The sequence below is a fragment of the Globicephala melas genome, chromosome 1, assembly GCF_963455315.2.
Source record: "Globicephala melas chromosome 1, mGloMel1.2, whole genome shotgun sequence".
In the NCBI taxonomy this organism is placed as follows: Eukaryota; Metazoa; Chordata; class Mammalia; order Artiodactyla; family Delphinidae; genus Globicephala; species Globicephala melas.
In genome coordinates this window covers 54702675-54719642 of record NC_083314.1, presented here as the reverse complement: position 1 = coordinate 54719642, position 16968 = coordinate 54702675, and the positions used below count along the sequence as shown (strand labels likewise).

General features: G+C 41.7%; 1 protein-coding gene across 5 annotated transcripts in view; it reads left to right on the top strand.

Annotated features, from left to right (window-relative positions):
* Nucleotides 1-16968, top strand: part of RABGAP1L (RAB GTPase activating protein 1 like) — a 686895-nt gene that overhangs the window by 663989 nt on the left and 5938 nt on the right. For all 5 annotated transcript variants that reach the window (XM_030875419.3, XM_060296102.2, XM_030875425.3 and 2 more), the window contains 5 exons: nt 1269-1379; nt 8169-8273; nt 10540-10623; nt 14078-14149; nt 16516-16713. In XM_030875419.3, coding sequence (XP_030731279.1) covers nt 1269-1379; nt 8169-8273; nt 10540-10623; nt 14078-14149; nt 16516-16713 — 570 coding nt within the window. The remainder of the gene's footprint in view (nt 1-1268; nt 1380-8168; nt 8274-10539; nt 10624-14077; nt 14150-16515; nt 16714-16968) is intronic.

Sequence of the window (16968 nt, the reverse complement as noted above, 5' to 3'; positions counted from 1 at the left end):
GGCCCTGTTTTTGGATCCTCTACCTCCTTGAAAGTCTCAGGCTTTGCCCTTACCATCTGCTTCTTAGCCCTTTTTAAAAAACAAAAAGAAAAGAAAAAGAAATCAGGGCTCTTCTTTCCATATAACAAACTCCAGGTGGTTCTACAGAAGATAAAATTCACTCCCTGCCCCCCTCCCCGCCTTGCCTCCAGTATGCTCTGATAACTATCTTCCAGGGCATAGATTTGTCTTCTGGTTGTACACCACTGCTTTGTCTGAGTTTTTGCCATCCTTGCAGAAAACACCGTTAGGAGTGTAAATCTGAAAAACAGGAAGGTCTTATCACATTGATGTTTTTCCTGTCAGCTCTCTTTTGAATCTTCCGTAACTGCTAACAATAGCAGAGACAGCACTTTTGATACTTTGGAAGGGAGGACGCTAAATTGCTATTCAGAAAACAGAGTGAATGTACACAGTTCATAATGACTGGTGAAGGGGAGATCTTGCTTCATAAGAATTAGTGGCTTGCTTTTTTCATCATATAACCGTTTCAAATTTTTTTCTAGGAGTTCAAGGGGAAAAAAACAACTCAGCAATTTATTTTACCCAGAACCTTTTAATCTGAAGTTTTTTAAAAAAGCAAAACAAACATTCAGAGACATTATCATAAGGACAGTTGCTCTTACTAACACAAAAATTGGCATTCAGAAAAGTAAATACATTCATATCCAAAGAATGAAAATGTCAGTTGATAGCAAAACAAATCCAAACCGTGTATCTTAAATATACTCAATTAATTTAAACTCTGATATGGGAAAAACCATTTAGAGAAATGTCTATTGGTTTCCCCAATTTCATCCTTACTGTGTCTTGCAGTTTCCTTTGAGGTCAAGGGTGGGATTATCGTGCATGTTTCAAACAAAGACTTGCCTGTGTCTGTATTCTAGGTCTATATGAAAACCTCACAAGATTGGGGGTGTGTTTGGAAATTTTGCTTTTCATGGCACGGTTTTTATGATGAAGTCCTGTCTGGAGGGCTTAAGGGACAATTGTAAGTTTCACTGGGTAGAGTTCCGCATCTGCTCTGCTCGCTTAACTCACTGTTGTTTCCCAGACAGCAATCCTGCCTTCCTGTGCCACTCGCGCCTTCTCCTTTTTACACCTTGAAAAGTTCACTTTGTTTTTGTTGTTGCTGCTTGTTTTTCCTCACCAGTTCCATTTGTTTCTGGTAGTATGTCCAGGCACTAATGCCCTAATGCCCACCTCTGGTTGTTGCTCTTTTTCTGCAGAGGGAGAACCGGAGATTACAAGAGGCCAGCATGAGGCTGGAACAAGAGAATGATGACCTTGCCCATGAACTAGTAACCAGCAAAATTGCTCTGCGGAATGACTTGGATCAGGTAAACCTGTCCTTCACTAGGCGGAAATAAGACTATGACAGCCTCCTCCGGGGCAAGGACCAAGTTGCCCTCAGGGCAGTCCCACCAGGGCTTGCTCTGTACTTGACCCTGAGTGAGCTGCCTGATGGGTGAATGGGTGGGTGGTAAGTGGGAGGGGACTGCTGTGCTCACCGGAGGCGGTGGAAAATGCAAGCTTTTGAGATAGGTTTCGGTCATTTCCAAACAGCATGTGCAGCATACTTAAAAAAAAATAGCTCTATGCTTCTCTGGTGTCTCTTCTCTTAATCTCTACTTTTCCTAAACCAAGGACTACCAGCATCATTGCCTGAGAATGTCAGTCACCAAGAGTATACAGTGCCACTCTAATATCTGTAGGCACTGTACTTTTTTGTTCCAAAAAGATTTCTCATCTACAGTAAATGTGAGGATTTTATATGAAGTATGTACACTGAGATGTGCATTGTTGGATTGACCGGCATCCTAGTGGTTGAGAGCCAAGACTGCCTGGGTGTGCATCCTGGCATCGCCACTCACTAATCATGTGACCCAGGGCCATTCTTAACCTGCCCATAGGTTTAAAAACGTGTTGACCTCATAGGGATGATGTGAGAATTAAATGAGGTAAAGCACTACAAGAGTATATGTTCAATTAACATTAGCTGTTGCTAGGAAGCCCTTAAATTCTTTAACCTCCTTGTCCTTTCCAACAGTACTCACAGCTTTAGGACTTACTGTTTTTCCATTGGTTGTGTTTTTGGAAATAATTGGCAATATAGAAGGAATCTTGCACAGATTTAAAGCCATCACTCTATTTTCTGACTTTTAAAGAGCCCATATTCCCAATGGTGCAGGGTCAGAAAAGTTGAGACTTAGCTGGTTGAATCTGTAAAAAAGAGGCATTACCTGTGCTCTGGCTATGCATTGACAATATTTAAAATACAAATCCGTTAATAATATAGATATGATTGGATGTTTAGAATTGCAGGAATGTTTTTAATGTTTATAAATGGTCCCTGCCACAACTCCTTTTCCCAGATAAACAGCTAATTTTGCAGCTCAGAAGTTTTAGCCACAGTAAGATGGGAGATAAAACCACTGTTAAGGAAAATTGTGCTGAAGGGGGAGAGGAGGAAGCTGAAGGCGTCAACACTTAATGGAGTTTGAAAATAAAACAAAAACTGTGCTGCTTGGGACACAGGATGTAGAAGGTAGAAGCAGCAGCCCCATGGTGGAAGGCAGGGGGATGGCCCTTTTAACTGCAAACCCCATTCAGCCAACCTCTCTGCAGGTTGTTAGAGATGGTATGAAAAATGCGTGACTAAGAGAGTCAGAACCAGGGAAGGTAGAGGGGTCCCCATTCAACAGGGCCACACCCAGCCTGACCTTGGCTGTTGTACTTTTGTAGCAATAAGACCACGGTGTGACTCAGTACTCTAATGAAATTTTTGGTTCCATATTAGCTTTCCAAATGGCCTTGACTGACACTTGATTCTGCCATTTTGAATATTTTATCCATTAATAGTTTTCTTAAGATGGCTAGCTAAATGAAAAAGTTTTGCAATAAATCTGTTGTAATCATTCCATGATGTATGTAATTCAGATCATTTTGTTGTGCACCTTAAACGTACACAGTACTGTATGTCAATTATATCCAATAAAACTAGAAGGAACAAAAGTTTTAAGCAGTTAGACTCAGTAGGTATGCAGTGAAATAAGTTAGAGTTGAAAGTTATGTGGGAAATGTATTTGGTACATTAAAATGTACATTTGGTATATTTAAAAGGTTGAACAATAATGAAATTAAATACTTACTGAGTTCCTACTATGCACCGAGCACTTTATGCAGCAATGTATAAGCATTATCTCGTTTAATTTTCCTAATGGCTCCATTAAGCAAGTAGTTTATCTTCCATTTTATAAATGAGGAAACTGACGTATATACTCTGACTTGGAAAACTATCCTAAAAAAAGTAGAGATTTGCTCAAAAATTTAGGTACAAGGTTGTTTACTGCAGCGTTACTTACAAGAATAAAAAATTGAAATAATGTATATGTCCAATAGAAGGAGAGAATGAAGGTATATCTGTAAAATATCTTTCTGGAATCGTTTTTAAAAACAATGGGAAGGTCATGATATAATAATTTTTTTTAAAAAAGTAAATTTATCTATATATAATATTTGCATCTAAATTGCAAGGAATGTATGCTGGTAAAGGGCCATCCTGTAGGAAAAGAAAGGAGGCTGGAATATACATTGACAGGAAAAAAAGCCTACACGGAAATACATCAAAATGTTACTACTAGATGTCTCTGGGTGATAACAGTAAATCTAATTTTTATATTCATCTTCATACTTTTTTTCAATTATATATCTTTTGTAAGGAGACCTTAAATTACTTAACCACCCTTGGTTAAGTAATAATGTGCCTTATAACTCTTTAATGATCATAAAAAATATTTTATTAAAAAAAATTGTTTCACCACCCAAAAAACCCATTTTGTAGATTAGTCCGGAACAATTGCTAGGGTCCTCCTGAAATTATTGAGTACCTAGGTACCTCATGGAGCTACTAGATCAATCCCTGAAGAAAACATCCCTTCATTTATTCCTTCTTTTTATTTCCTCCCTTCATACCTCCCTTTCTCTTTTTAAAAAAGTAGTTAAGACCTGGCCCCTCTGCCTTTTGAAGCTTATTTTCTAGATGAAAGAATAAAAATTGCCATTTCATTGAATTGCTAACTCAAAAATTGCTATCTCCTCCTAACATCTAATTTTGTAGTTTCTGCCTGAGCAGGGTTTATTTGCACATCAAAAAGCTGTCCCTGCAGTTTAGGTGTCCTGCCCCTCCAGTCTTTGAGGAGAGGAAGGATATTAGCGTGAGGCTTTCCTGCCTTCACCCAGTTTGCCCAGTACTTTTCCATTCCCAGTTTTTCAAAATCAAATCTTTTAATTAAAATAGCAAAACATTGGCATACATTAAACAAATATGAAAGCAGATTGTATTTGAGACAATATGTAAAGCAAACGAACCTAATTAGGTAATTAGGTAAGTTATTTCATACCCATGTCATTTTAGCGCTGGCTTCAGGCTTCCTGGCCCCCAGCAGCTCTTCATTTTTCTCTCTGACAGAGCCTTCTCTTTTGACAACTTGCCTCCCTGAGACTCCTTAAATAAGGACTTCTCAGTGATCAGAAATGAAAAAAGATACATCTCCATTTCAGTTTCTGTTGCTATCTGCTTTCAGGCCCTTCCTGTTCTTTCTGTTCCCAAGGAACAAAAACAAGAGACACAACCAGTGCTTTCCCACTGCAGCCTGGGCCCAGGTCCCTTCTGACCAGAGGGAGTTCGTGTCAAACCAGAAGCTGCATATCACAAGTGGCACATTCTTTTGTTCTGTTTTAAATTGAACAACTGCCTTGGCTAGTTCTTTGAGAAATTATTTCTGAAAGAGCCTCATCCCTAACGTGAGCACTGAGCCTTCTGAGCAGGTTATTAGTTGGTTCATGATTTAATCACACATTGCAGTGTTCGTTTCTCTCATATATATGTCATAGAAGTTAGAGAGCAATTAGAAGTTTTCATATCAATAAGGCATTAAAAGATGTTGGTAGGTGATTAGAAGACAGTAATGACAATGGTCCACTCAGTCTTATCAAATTATGGTGAAGGTTTTATCATTTGGGCTCAAAGATAGAATTAGAGTATCTATCTGGTTAGTATTCTGTTCCTGGAGATTCCTTTAACGTTAAAGATGGTTTCTACTTAAGTGAGGTATAGAGGTTGGCTATATAGAGACCCAGAAGACCATTTTTAAAAGGAGAAGCTTTTAAAAGGAGAATTCAGATCTGGTTCTATTTTGATGAGCAGAATCAGTCCTACTTTACTGTTTAGCATGGAGGGGAAACTCTGGATACAGCTTCCTGTGGGACCCACAGCAATTTCTGCAGATGTCAGATCTGATAACAGAAATAGAGGGAGGTCACCTGACCTTGGCATAGTGAAGAATGTGCAACAGAAAATGTGTACATAAAACTAATAGGCGTGGGACTTCTCTGGTGGTCCAGTGGTAGAGAATCCGCCTTACAATGCAGGGGATGTGGGTTCGATCCCTGGTCAGGGAACTAAGATCCCACATGCCGCGGGGCAACTAAGCCCACACATCACAACTACTGAGCTCACATGCCTCAACTAGAGCCCACGTGCCACAAACTACAGAGCCCACGTGCCGTGGAGCCTGCGCGCCACAACTAGAGAAGAGAAAACACACACACCACAACTAGAGAGAAGCCCGTGCGCCGCAATGAAAAAACCCCGCATGCCTCAACGAAGATCCTGCTGCCGCAACTAAGACCCGACGCAGCCAAAAATAAATAAATCTTAAAAAAAAAAAAAAAAGTCCCTCTCGTCAAAAATTTCCTCAGGGAAGTGAGATTTTTCCCTTTTCTTTTTTCTTTTTGGCCACACTGCACGGCATGCAAGATCTTTTAGTTCCCCAACCAGGGATAGAACCCGCTGCCTCTGTGGTGGAAGTGAGGAGTCTTAACCACTGGACCGCCAGGGAAGTCCTGTCCCTTTTCTTATAGATATTTCCAAAATCGTACAACATCTAGATATGCCACAGAATTTTAGAAGCTTGTTGCTGAATGTCAGGACAGCATTGACTATTCAGAAGTTGGCAAAAGGCTCACTTTTGAGCTTGAGTGAATCTCCCTTCAAGAAACCAAACTTAGAAAACATTTGTTTCAGTGTGTCATGATATATATTATAAAAAGGACTATTTTCTTCACAAAATGGAGATTGCTGAGGGTATGGTAAGAGGTGGTTAAAGTGCAGTCTTCTTTATTAGCAGGGCTGTTGCTCAGATATTCTGGGGTAGAATATCTGAGTGGACTGCCATTCTAGGGAGACAGATTTGGTAAGATTTTTAAGAATGCTGAAGCCATCAGGACAGCTTTTTTTTTTCCACTAGAAAAATTGGATTTTTTATTTAAAAATATTTTCAAAGGCTAATGCCATAGTGGAACAACCAAAGGATAGTTGAACCAAATTCTCAGGGCATTAGAGGAGCACCTGCCAATGCAAGCTCATGATCCGCTGCCAGGAGACCCTCTGTTGGAGACCTTGGGAAGGATCTCCTGCTTTGTAGGTAACTTGTCATCTGCCTTGCAGCTCTAGAATTTGCAGTTTTGAGTTTCCATAATCTACATCTGATATCTTACGATTTATTAAAACTTGCAACATGCATGTTGCATTTTTTTGAGACCCACCTCTACTATTAGGATGCGTTTTGCTGTGTAGATTTTTCCCCCTAAACTCTAATGTATCAGAACAAATTTCAAAGTCTTTAAAAGGGACTTTTTCACTTTAACTACCTGACAGTTCCACATTATCTGAAAACAGCTATAAGCCCTAGGCTGTGGGACATCAGGAACTGGAAGACAGAGCCGAGAAGCTGGAATGTAGTTTCTCTGCCAGGACCCAGCAGACTGTGCTGGCCTGGCCATCTGGACACGTGGGAGATATGGTGAAACACAGACAGAAGGCCACCTGGCCAGTTTTCACAAAGACTTGGACAGCGTTTTGCTGCTGTCAGCCCGGGATGGCTTCTTCAAAGAGCTGCCTCTCTTCTGTGACTGCGGTTTTCTCTGCTGAACTCATTCCGCCCACCTCCACCCAGTCTGCTTCTCCAGGGCCTCAGAGTGCCACGTCCATTCACTCACTTATGGAGTGCCTGCTCTGTCCCAGTCCTGGGCTCAGGGCTGGGGGTGTAGTGACGAGCAAACGAGAGAGGTTTCCCACCTCCCACAGCTGCAGACAGCTGGGCGAGGCACACATTATCACACACGCAGTTTGTCACTGTAGCTCGTGCTGTGTGCTGTCAAGGGAGATACGAGCTTCGGTTGGGTGGGGAGCTGCTGCAGATGGGGTGAGGGGGACAGGGCTCAGACCACGCTGCACTGCAAGGTGAACCTGAAGCCGAGACCTAAAGGGCGAGCTAAGTGTCCTAACGTGTAAAGCAGACACGCGTTAACTAAGTTAAATATACAAACACACAGTGCTTTCACAGTGAATTTTGGTTCTATATCCAAATTATAAGCAGTGTACTCTCTCCAGGCTTTTCTTGGCTATTCTAGAAATATGGTCTTTTCTGCCTGGATTCTTAGTCCTTAGTTCAGTTTTCCTCAGGGCTGTCTCTATCACGGGTTTTTGGTCTTAATTTCTCCTTACTGCACTCGTTGCTATTGTGAGTAGCCTGGTGGGCCAGATGAACCTGGGCTGGTCTTGGAATGTTCTCACCTAACTGTGGTCCATGGATCAGCCTGTCTGCTCATCCTCTCTGGATCTGCCCCGCGCACCACCAGGTGGAAGCTTCCAAGTGAGGCTCCACCCTTCATCCAGTCTTACCACGCAGTCTCAGAGTGAGTGCTGTAGTGACAGCTGAAAACATGGAAGAGGTGTTTAGAGAGAGCATGGGCTTCAGTGCCATTCCAATCTGAATTCAGATCGTGGCTCTGATCTTAGATGTGTGTCCCAGCCAGGTTTATTTGATCTCTCCAAACCTCACTGTCATTACCTGGAAAATAATTTTTGTTGTGAGGATTGGAGATAATGTGTGCTGAGTGCGTGGTACCTGGCTGGCATTCAGTGAAAGCAGCCACCCCCTGGGTGAGCCAGAGGGAATAGAAGGGCTTCCGGTAATGTTGGAACAATAGTAACTGGAGGTCGGAGAAAGTATACACGTGCTTTCTTCACCTTCTTTATGACTGTGATGGACTCTGATTTGCAGGCAGAAGACAAGGCAGACGTGCTGAACAAGGAGCTCCTCTTGACCAAACAGAGGCTGGTAGAGACTGAAGAGGAGAAGAGGAAACAAGAGGAGGAGACAGCTCAGGTAACAGGCGTAGGCGGGCTTGTCCTTACGCAGGTGTATTGGTATGCAGAGTTGATTAATACTGTAAACAAGAAGTAACATGAAATTTGTTCAGATCAAGGGCGATGCTGAAGCAGTACATGTGAGTAGAATTGAGGCAGCATTTCCACCCTTGAACAGCTTTTAGGAATTTGCCTTGACCGAGACGTCTAGCGAGAGTGGTACGCTTTCTCCAAGTTTAGGAACTTGGAATCATGATCCAAGAGCTTTGAGGCATCTGCAGATTTCGTGTTGTATCTCCAAGATGTTTGACTTCTCTGAAGTAGTTTATGAGGATTGCTAAGCTGGAAGCCTACAGAGATCTCTGCTGGGAGTCACCTCCATCAGTCACGCATTTCCCCGATTCATGCCTTAGAAGAAGGGGCACCCACGTTTCTGTTCCTGGCAGAGCTCTCAAATCTTCTTCCCTGAGAGAATAAAAAGAAACCCTTTGGGAGCCAGCCCTGAGGTTAGCTCTCTACAGTATTCATATGGGTTGTGAGGCTGAGCAGCTGGAAGACACACCATTGCCAAGGACCCAGAGGTGACAGGAGGGACCTCTCCACCCTATAGGAGTCAAAGCTTCCGGCTTCCCTGAGGAAGAGCAGGCTGCTTCACCAATGGTCTCCATCTCTGTCCGTCCCAGCCAGGCATGATTAGCTCACTTATAATGAGTTCAGTTCGGAGACATCAATAATGCTAAATATAAAACAGCACACAAAGCATTTCAAAGACCTACATCCAAGCAACCAGAAAAACTTCCAGTAAAGTTACTAATGAAGGGATGTGTCATTTAGCACCTTCTGGGATTTATAAAAAGTATTCCATGATTTTTTTTTTTTTAAATGATGCAATGAGTCTCGGCAATTACTGCGGACCACGATTTTTGTTTTTCTTTAACATACTCAAAAATATTCGGGGGCCGATTGTCCAGTTTGATCTAGCCCTTCGGATGGGTTTTGCTGTTTTCTTTACTTCCTATTTTTTGGTGGCCCACTTCAGTACTTCAGGTAAAGAACGAAGCTGTTAGCAAATGAATTTAATCCATGCCCTTCTCCTCTGTGTGTGTGTGTGTGTGTGTGTGTGTGTGTGTGTGTGTATCCTGTTTTAATTGTTGTGGTTCCCTTGTGAGATAGGGATTATTCTCATTTGTCAGCTGAGTAAACTACAGCTTAGAGAAATTAAATGAACTTGCTCAAAGCATCTCAGCTATCTCAGTTGACCCTGAGTCAGTGCGGCCTTATTGCAGAAGGGACGAAGGGTATGGCTGAAGTCCTTGAATTATGTAACAGAGAACAGAGACCAATATAAACAACTAAGTTTGAATCAGTATAACCTACAAATGCTCTTAGAATTTTAGAATGTAGCAAATATGAAGAAATTCCGAAATCTTACTATGATAGGACCAGTTATAAATTGCAGTCACTTGTGAATTTACAAGTACCGAGTATACTGCATTCATAATTTGGGATGCTGCAAAGCAGAATTATCAGTTTTTTCTGACTGTGTACTTAAAGATTAACCAGAGTTGTTTTTCGTTTGGTCAATTTGGGAGAATCGAATTCTTTCCTTTTTATCTGGTGACACTGAGCTTTTTCATTGCCTTAACCTTCTTCTATACCTAGAATTCTAGAGCTGCCAGGCCACAGAAATAACTGTGCTTTTAGGTTTAGCATTCATAATTTAGTATTTCTGCTACTGTAACAAGTACTGCGTTATGTCACCTTAACTTCTTCTAAAGTCAGTGTTTCTTCAGTCCCCATCTCCCATGTCTGACTCCAGTCCCAAAAGCCTCTTGTTCCTACCTCCTGAGGGGTAACAGCAGTGTCGATATGGGAGGAAAGAAGAAGCCCTAAAATGTTTTTTTCAGTAATTTATTGCACAACATCAAGAGTACATGCAATGCTGTCTTGATGTTTTGTTTTAGACTCTCCTAAGGATAAAGATAGCTTCTGAATGGACACTTATTTAACAATATATTTATAAAGTAGTAAGACACATAAGCAGTTTTATCCTAGGATTGCTCATATTCTTATACATTGCAGGCAAAAAAGTAAGATTTCTGTATCTCTGGAGATGACTACGTTTTTCAAATGACCAACATGCAGCTGCAGTAGGAAAAATGTGTGTACTTACAGTTGTTTACATTGTTGTTGACTGTGAATCAGGCAGACTTGAATATGGATGTTCATGGAAATTTATTAAGATTTTGACTGAGTCTTGATGTTTCTCATTCTTACTCTTTTAGCTGAAAGAAGTCTTCAGGAAACAGCTAGAGAAGGCAGAATATGAAATAAAGAAGACTACAGCTATCATTGCCGAGTATAAACAGGTAATGTGCCATTGTGGGCTTCGACACTGTAAAACTAATTGTTTTGCTCTTTTCTTTGGGGACAGTTTGTTTGTTTTTAGAGTTTCCAGAACAGTAACTGTACTGCATTGATTATACTTGTTGGCTCATTTTCTCCTCTGAAACAGACAGTGGTTGGACCTGCTTGCTGATAACATGAGAAGTTTAATTGAGCAAAACAATCTGTTGGTTGTTTTCAATGTTTGATAGATTTAGAGGAACAAGAAATCTTATTACCATTGGGATCCCGTCTCTGCCTTACTCAGAAGCTAATTTCCAATAGATCACACTAGTAACATTTGCCTCTTGGCCGAGCACTAAAGTTTAGTCACTGTATTAAATGGCAACAGCTAGGAGATCCATGAGTCCTTTGCTGTCACAGTAGAGAACATGGGAGCTCTTTTTCCCACATGGCTATATGGCCTTACCCAACAGAGGCCAGTGCTAGCAATTAACCTCCTCTTGTTAACCTTAAAAAGATCTTTTAATGGTGGGGCGGTGCTCTTCTCTTTGAGGACATTTCTAGTCCCATCGCGGGGGTGGGGGTGGGGGTGGCGGCGTGTCTCAGAAAGCCTTCATTCCAGCTCCAGTAGTATCTTCCTGTCCCTGCTGGTTATGCTGGGACATGGCAAGGACTCCTCTTGTTGCCGAAGTACTCTGACTGGACTGTTCAAGTTCCAGTTTTCCAGAATTGTTAAAGTACTGTATGCCACCTACTTATCCAGAAATTTCCCTGGGGTCTCCTGCCTCACAGAGGAGTTTGAAGTCTAAGGCTTCCTTTTTTTTTTATTTTTTATTTTTTTGCGGTACGCGGGCCTCTCACTGTTGTGGCCTCTCCCGTTGCGGAGCACAGGCTCCGGACGCGCAGATTCAGCGGCCATGGCTCATGGGCCCAGCCGCTCCACGGCATGTGGGATCTTCCCGGACTGGGGCACGGACCCGTGTCCCCTGCATCGGCAGGTGGACTCTCAACCACTGCGCCACCAGGGAAGCCCTAAGGCTTACTTTTTTAAAAAGTGTTTTTTTGCTTATAAATGAAATTTACATTCCTTGTGGAAGTGCAGAAAAGCACAAGGAAAACAAACCTCCCTTAATCTTGCCAACTAGAAAGAATCACTAAATACACTGAGTATGCTTTGTTGCTATATAAATAAAAATGTAAGTTATATTGTTCATGCATTTTGGGGGGAACTAGTTCATTTGTATATTATGAACACCTTTCCATAAGGATTCTGCCCCTTCATGGAAGATTGCTTAGAAATAAGGCTTCAGAGCTATCTTCTTCTCTTTTATAATCTATTTGTATCTATATATCTATATCTACATACAGATGTACAAAATCAATATATGTTTATATAATGCCTGCTACATGTGAGGCTTGTTACTTTGGAGGAATAAAAGATAAATTCATTCAATTTCTCTTCTCTGGAAGCTGATTTTGTAATACGGAGGTAAAACCTGTCCATAATTAAGAGGAGAGGGAATTTCTTACATGTGGGAAATGAGGAATCCCTTCCTGGAGAAGGAAGTGATTTGAGTTGTGCTTCAAAGGCTAGGTGAGGTTTGGGTATCTGGAGATGGAGAAGGAGAGGATGGAAATGGTGGAAAGGTGGAAACAGCATGTGCAAAGGCATGGGAGGTAGATTAGTGACAAAGAGTCTTGTTTAGCAAGAGTTTCAAGTACAGACCAGAGAAGCAAAGGTGAGTTGGGGCCTAGTTCAAGGAAGGTCTTCAGGGATAGGCTGAGGAGTTCGGATTTTATTCTGTTTATAGGAGGACAGTGGCATGACCAGGGACATATAATTGGCACTACTCTGTCCAGGGAGAAATGTGGAACCAAGTGGAGAGATGCACGGGCAAAGAAAGACACAGAACAGTAAGAGGCCAACAGCAGAGTCCAGGGGAGGAAAAAAATAGCGCCCTGAACTACAATAAGTAGTAATGAAAACGGAGAAGCAGGAAACACAAGAGTCATTTTTTTGCTAGATAAGGGAAAATACTGGAAGAGATCCTGAGATTTTGAATTTAGGTAACTAGGAGAAGGGCTGGTTAGACATTACGCAATATAAAGGAACGTTAAAGACCGTGTGCTGTGGAGCTTGCCATTGCTGCAGAAGCATTTTTTTCATCATTTTTTCATCAGACCATGAGTGGCCACCATATGCAGCACTCTTCAAGGAGCAATCCTTGCCTTGAATATTATCTGGCAAGCACTTGAAGTAATATAAAAGGCAACAGACCCATCTCTTTGAAGACAATTAAACATATAGTGTCATCTAAATGCATTCTGTAGTTGGAATTGGCTATTACTGGCTATATGTTTGGGCTTATTTAAAAGGGTTTATTTGTTGCCAAAATTGCTTGAGAAGTCTCTTCTTTTTAACATCAGCCCTACAGTCCTATTTATTGTTTCCAGGCTTGGATCTGGACAAATTGGAGACTGAACTCAACCTAGTCCCAGGTCTCTAGAACTATTTTTGAGTAGACTGGGATTTTTTTAAATGTCCGTTTTGATAATAGAGGTAGACCTTTTATGCTTTTAGTCCAAATTGCACTTGAAAATTTGACATCCCCTAACTTTTTTTTTTTTTCTTTTTTTTTTTTGCGGTACACGGGCCACTGTTGTGGCCTCTCCCGTTGTGGAGCACAAGCTCCAGATGCGCAGGCTCAGCAGCCATGGCTCACGGGCCCAGCTGCTCCGCGGCATGTGGGATCTTCCCGGACCGGGGCACGAACCCGCGTCCCCTGCATTGGCAGGCGGACTCTCAACCACTGCGCCACCAGGGAAGCCCTCCCCTAACTTTTTTTTTCCATTTTTTTCCAAAATAAAAAATTCTTATTTCACTCAAGTTTAGCAAGACTCGAACCGTTTTTTTGTTTTCTTTTTTTAATACAATTTTAGGGGGCTTTGAAAGCACTTATTTCTGTCTGTTCCTGGTACTTGTTAGCACCTTATTTCAGAATCAATAATAATGAGATGTTATTTAATGGTGCTCTGTGTTAAACCCTTTACATACATTTTCTTTCTCACTGATTATCACAGCACAGCACTTTTCAGTCGTGAAGAAATTCAGAATTCTTTTCATCGGATTCCTAGGATAGTACCTTGCCCAAAGTAGATACTCAGCAAAGATTCTATAGATTGATTCCAAAGTGAGGACAGGAATTCACTGGGACCAGTCACGGAAGCTAGTGAGAGAAAGAAAGCAAATCTACCCCATGTGTTTCTTCTACTGATCAAGATAGAGGTGTGCTTTACACACGGAACACTCTCAGGCTTTCTGCTGCTTCTTTTATGGGAATGACTGGCATTTGCAGTGCTACTCATTTGCAAAATTTCTTATAGCATCAGAGATGTGAGTGAATAAACAGCTGTGTGCACATGCTACAAGAGACATTCTACTTTTTAGTAAAGTAGCTCTTTTCTTTCTCGTAGATCTGTTCCCAGTTGAGTACCAGACTGGAGAAACAGCAAGCAGCCAGCAAGGAGGAGCTGGAAGTGGTAAAGGTAAGGAAGAATGAAACAGTCCTGTGATACACTTTCTTCCAAATTCATGTAGTCTTGAGTGAGCACCTGACAGGAGGATCCCAATATGTGGTGATGCACCACAGGCAGGACAGCCTGTAGACACGACCCCACCCCACCTTTGTTTTAAAGGAGTTAGGAATTAGGGTGAATAGGGTCCCTCTTCTGGCTGGGGTGTGGGCCAGATGAAAGGTTATGTTCCCAGAAATCTTTTGGGCTGTCAGAGACAGGTAACAGGAAAGGAGGTAGGATTTCAGCATTGTCACAAAGGCCCCTGAGCTTTCTTGGTTGTTGGAAACCTGGAAACCCGAACCCTCAGCAGCCTGCATCCCAACTGTGCCTGAATTGATGTGACTTCCTTGTGCAGCCCAGTAGGATCATCCCATAAATCTCTTAAACAGTGGACACCATGGGCAGTATAGAGCTCAGCTGGAGGAAACACGTTGGGTAACTGATTTTTCCACCGAAGTAGAGATTTGTTTTTAAAGAAAACATGCAGCATTTATTTCTATGCTGCCCCCTGGTGGTAAAACTCCTTATGCTGATTACCTACTTGAAAAAAGTGATTGTTTATTGTATAGAAAAAGCAGTAAACCAAATGGATTGGTATTCCTAAGAAGCAGTGTTGGTATAGCCAGCTCTTGGGGCCAGTGTTACAGAAACCTGATATAATTCTATTTGAATATATTCAGCTTTATATTAGTAAATAAATGCATTCTAGGCACTTTCGTATATCACTTAACAACTTGACAAGTTATTTAACCTCTCTCAGATTTATTTTGTATTCTATAAAATAGAGATAATATTACCTACCTCATAAGGTCATTTTGAAGATTAAATAAGATCCTGTTAATAAAGTGCTTAGTCTAGTACTTGGCACACAATAAATGCTCAGTAAATACATATTTTAAAAGTTGTAACCTGAAAATCTGAGACATGAGAACTGAAAATAGGAACTTTGTTCTGAGAAGGTGACTTCTGGGGATTCAGGCCTGGGACACATGCTTGGACATATCAAGAGGAAAAATTTTATGACCAGCTGAATATGGAGTGAAGGAGAAGCTAATGGAGAGATGACACCAAAGTCTTTAGGCCTAAATGGTGGGGTAATGCACAGTGACACAGAAGTGTGGGCAGAGTTGCTTTGTGTGTGTGTGAAGAGAGGGGTATAGTTACAGTTATGGACATGCTGAGCTTGTAACAGTAGGACATCAAAATAGATCAAAATTCTGTAGTATCTCTCTTTTTTTTTTTTTTTTTTTTTTTTTTTTTTTTTGCGGTACGCAGGCCTCTCACTGTTGTGGCCTCTCCCGTTGCGGAGCACAGGCTCCGGACGCGCAGGCCCAGCGGCCATGGCTCACGGGCCTAGCCGCTCCGCGGCATGTGGGATCCTCCCGGACTGGGGCACGAACCCGTGTCCCCTGCATCGGCAGGCGGACTCTCAACCACTGTGCCACCAGGGAATCCCTGTAGTATCTCTTATCTCTAAACTTTTTTTTTTTTTTTTTTGCGGTACGCGGGCCTCTCACCGTTGTGGCCTCTCCCGTTGCGGAGCAACAGGCTCCAGACGCGCAGGCTCAGCGGCCATGGCTCACGGGCCCAGACGCTCCGCGGCATGTGGGATCCTCCCGGACCGGGGCACGAACCCGCGTCCCCTGCATCGGCAGGCGGACTCTCAACCACTGCGCCACCAGGGAAGCCCCTCTCTAAACTTTTTGAAGATATTTTAAGAAAACAGTAGCACTGTTGTCTTGAAAAGAGTTGCCATTGTTCAGTGCTCTGTGCTTGATTGGCAATCCAGGCATGTGGCAGAGTTGCTTTTATCACCTTGAACAATAATGATCATCTTCACTTGAACAAAAGGACGTATACTTCACTTGTTGCAGGGGTAGACCTAGGTTAGTCATAATGACCTTCCTCAGTCTACCACAGGGAAGTTACTTAAACTCTTAAATTTCTTCATTTATAAAATGGGGGTGTTAATACCTAATCATAACTAAATGAGGTAATGCATGTAGCATATATGCCACGGGGCTTGGCATCTAGTAAGGATAATGGTAGTACAAAGTTTCTAGAAAAGATTTGAAAGAAATGCTATAATACTTTCTATCCCCAGAGTCTCTCTAAAGATACTGTAAGAAAAAGTAGCACCTGTCTTGGATAGTTGGGTTTTGTGCTGACTATAACCATTTTGGTCATAGCACAAGAAAAATAGTTACTTTTATAAATGGGCCTGCATTTGATGGCCACAAGCAGTGTCTTAAGAAAAATCATATTGCATTGTGTCAGGACATGTTTTATGCTATGAAATGCAGTTTGATGTTGGTTATCTCTTTTGGATATTTCAGGGTAAAATGATGGCATGTAAACACTGCAGTGACATTTTCAGCAAGGAGGGTGCTTTGAAAGTAGCAGCCGTAAGCAGAGAGGACCAGGGAATTGAGTTGGATGATGAGAAGGACTCTCTTAAGAAGCAACTGAGGGAAATGGAGCTGGAATTGGCACAAACCAAACTGCAGCTGGTGGAGGCCAAATGTAAAATCCAGGTTGGTGATTTGATGAAAGATCAATTAAAAAAATAACAGTTAGTGGTCTAGGATAGTCTAGTACTGTAGAGTTGGCTTATCGAGCTCAGAATCATACGATGTTACCATATAAGATGAATACATTTTCTGCCCACCAATAAGTTGCATTTTACATCATTTTTAAACACTGATATAAACACATAGTTTTAAATAAATTTTTAATAACTAAAATTATATATATCTTGTGAGAACTTAAGCATATGCCTTTTTAGTTTA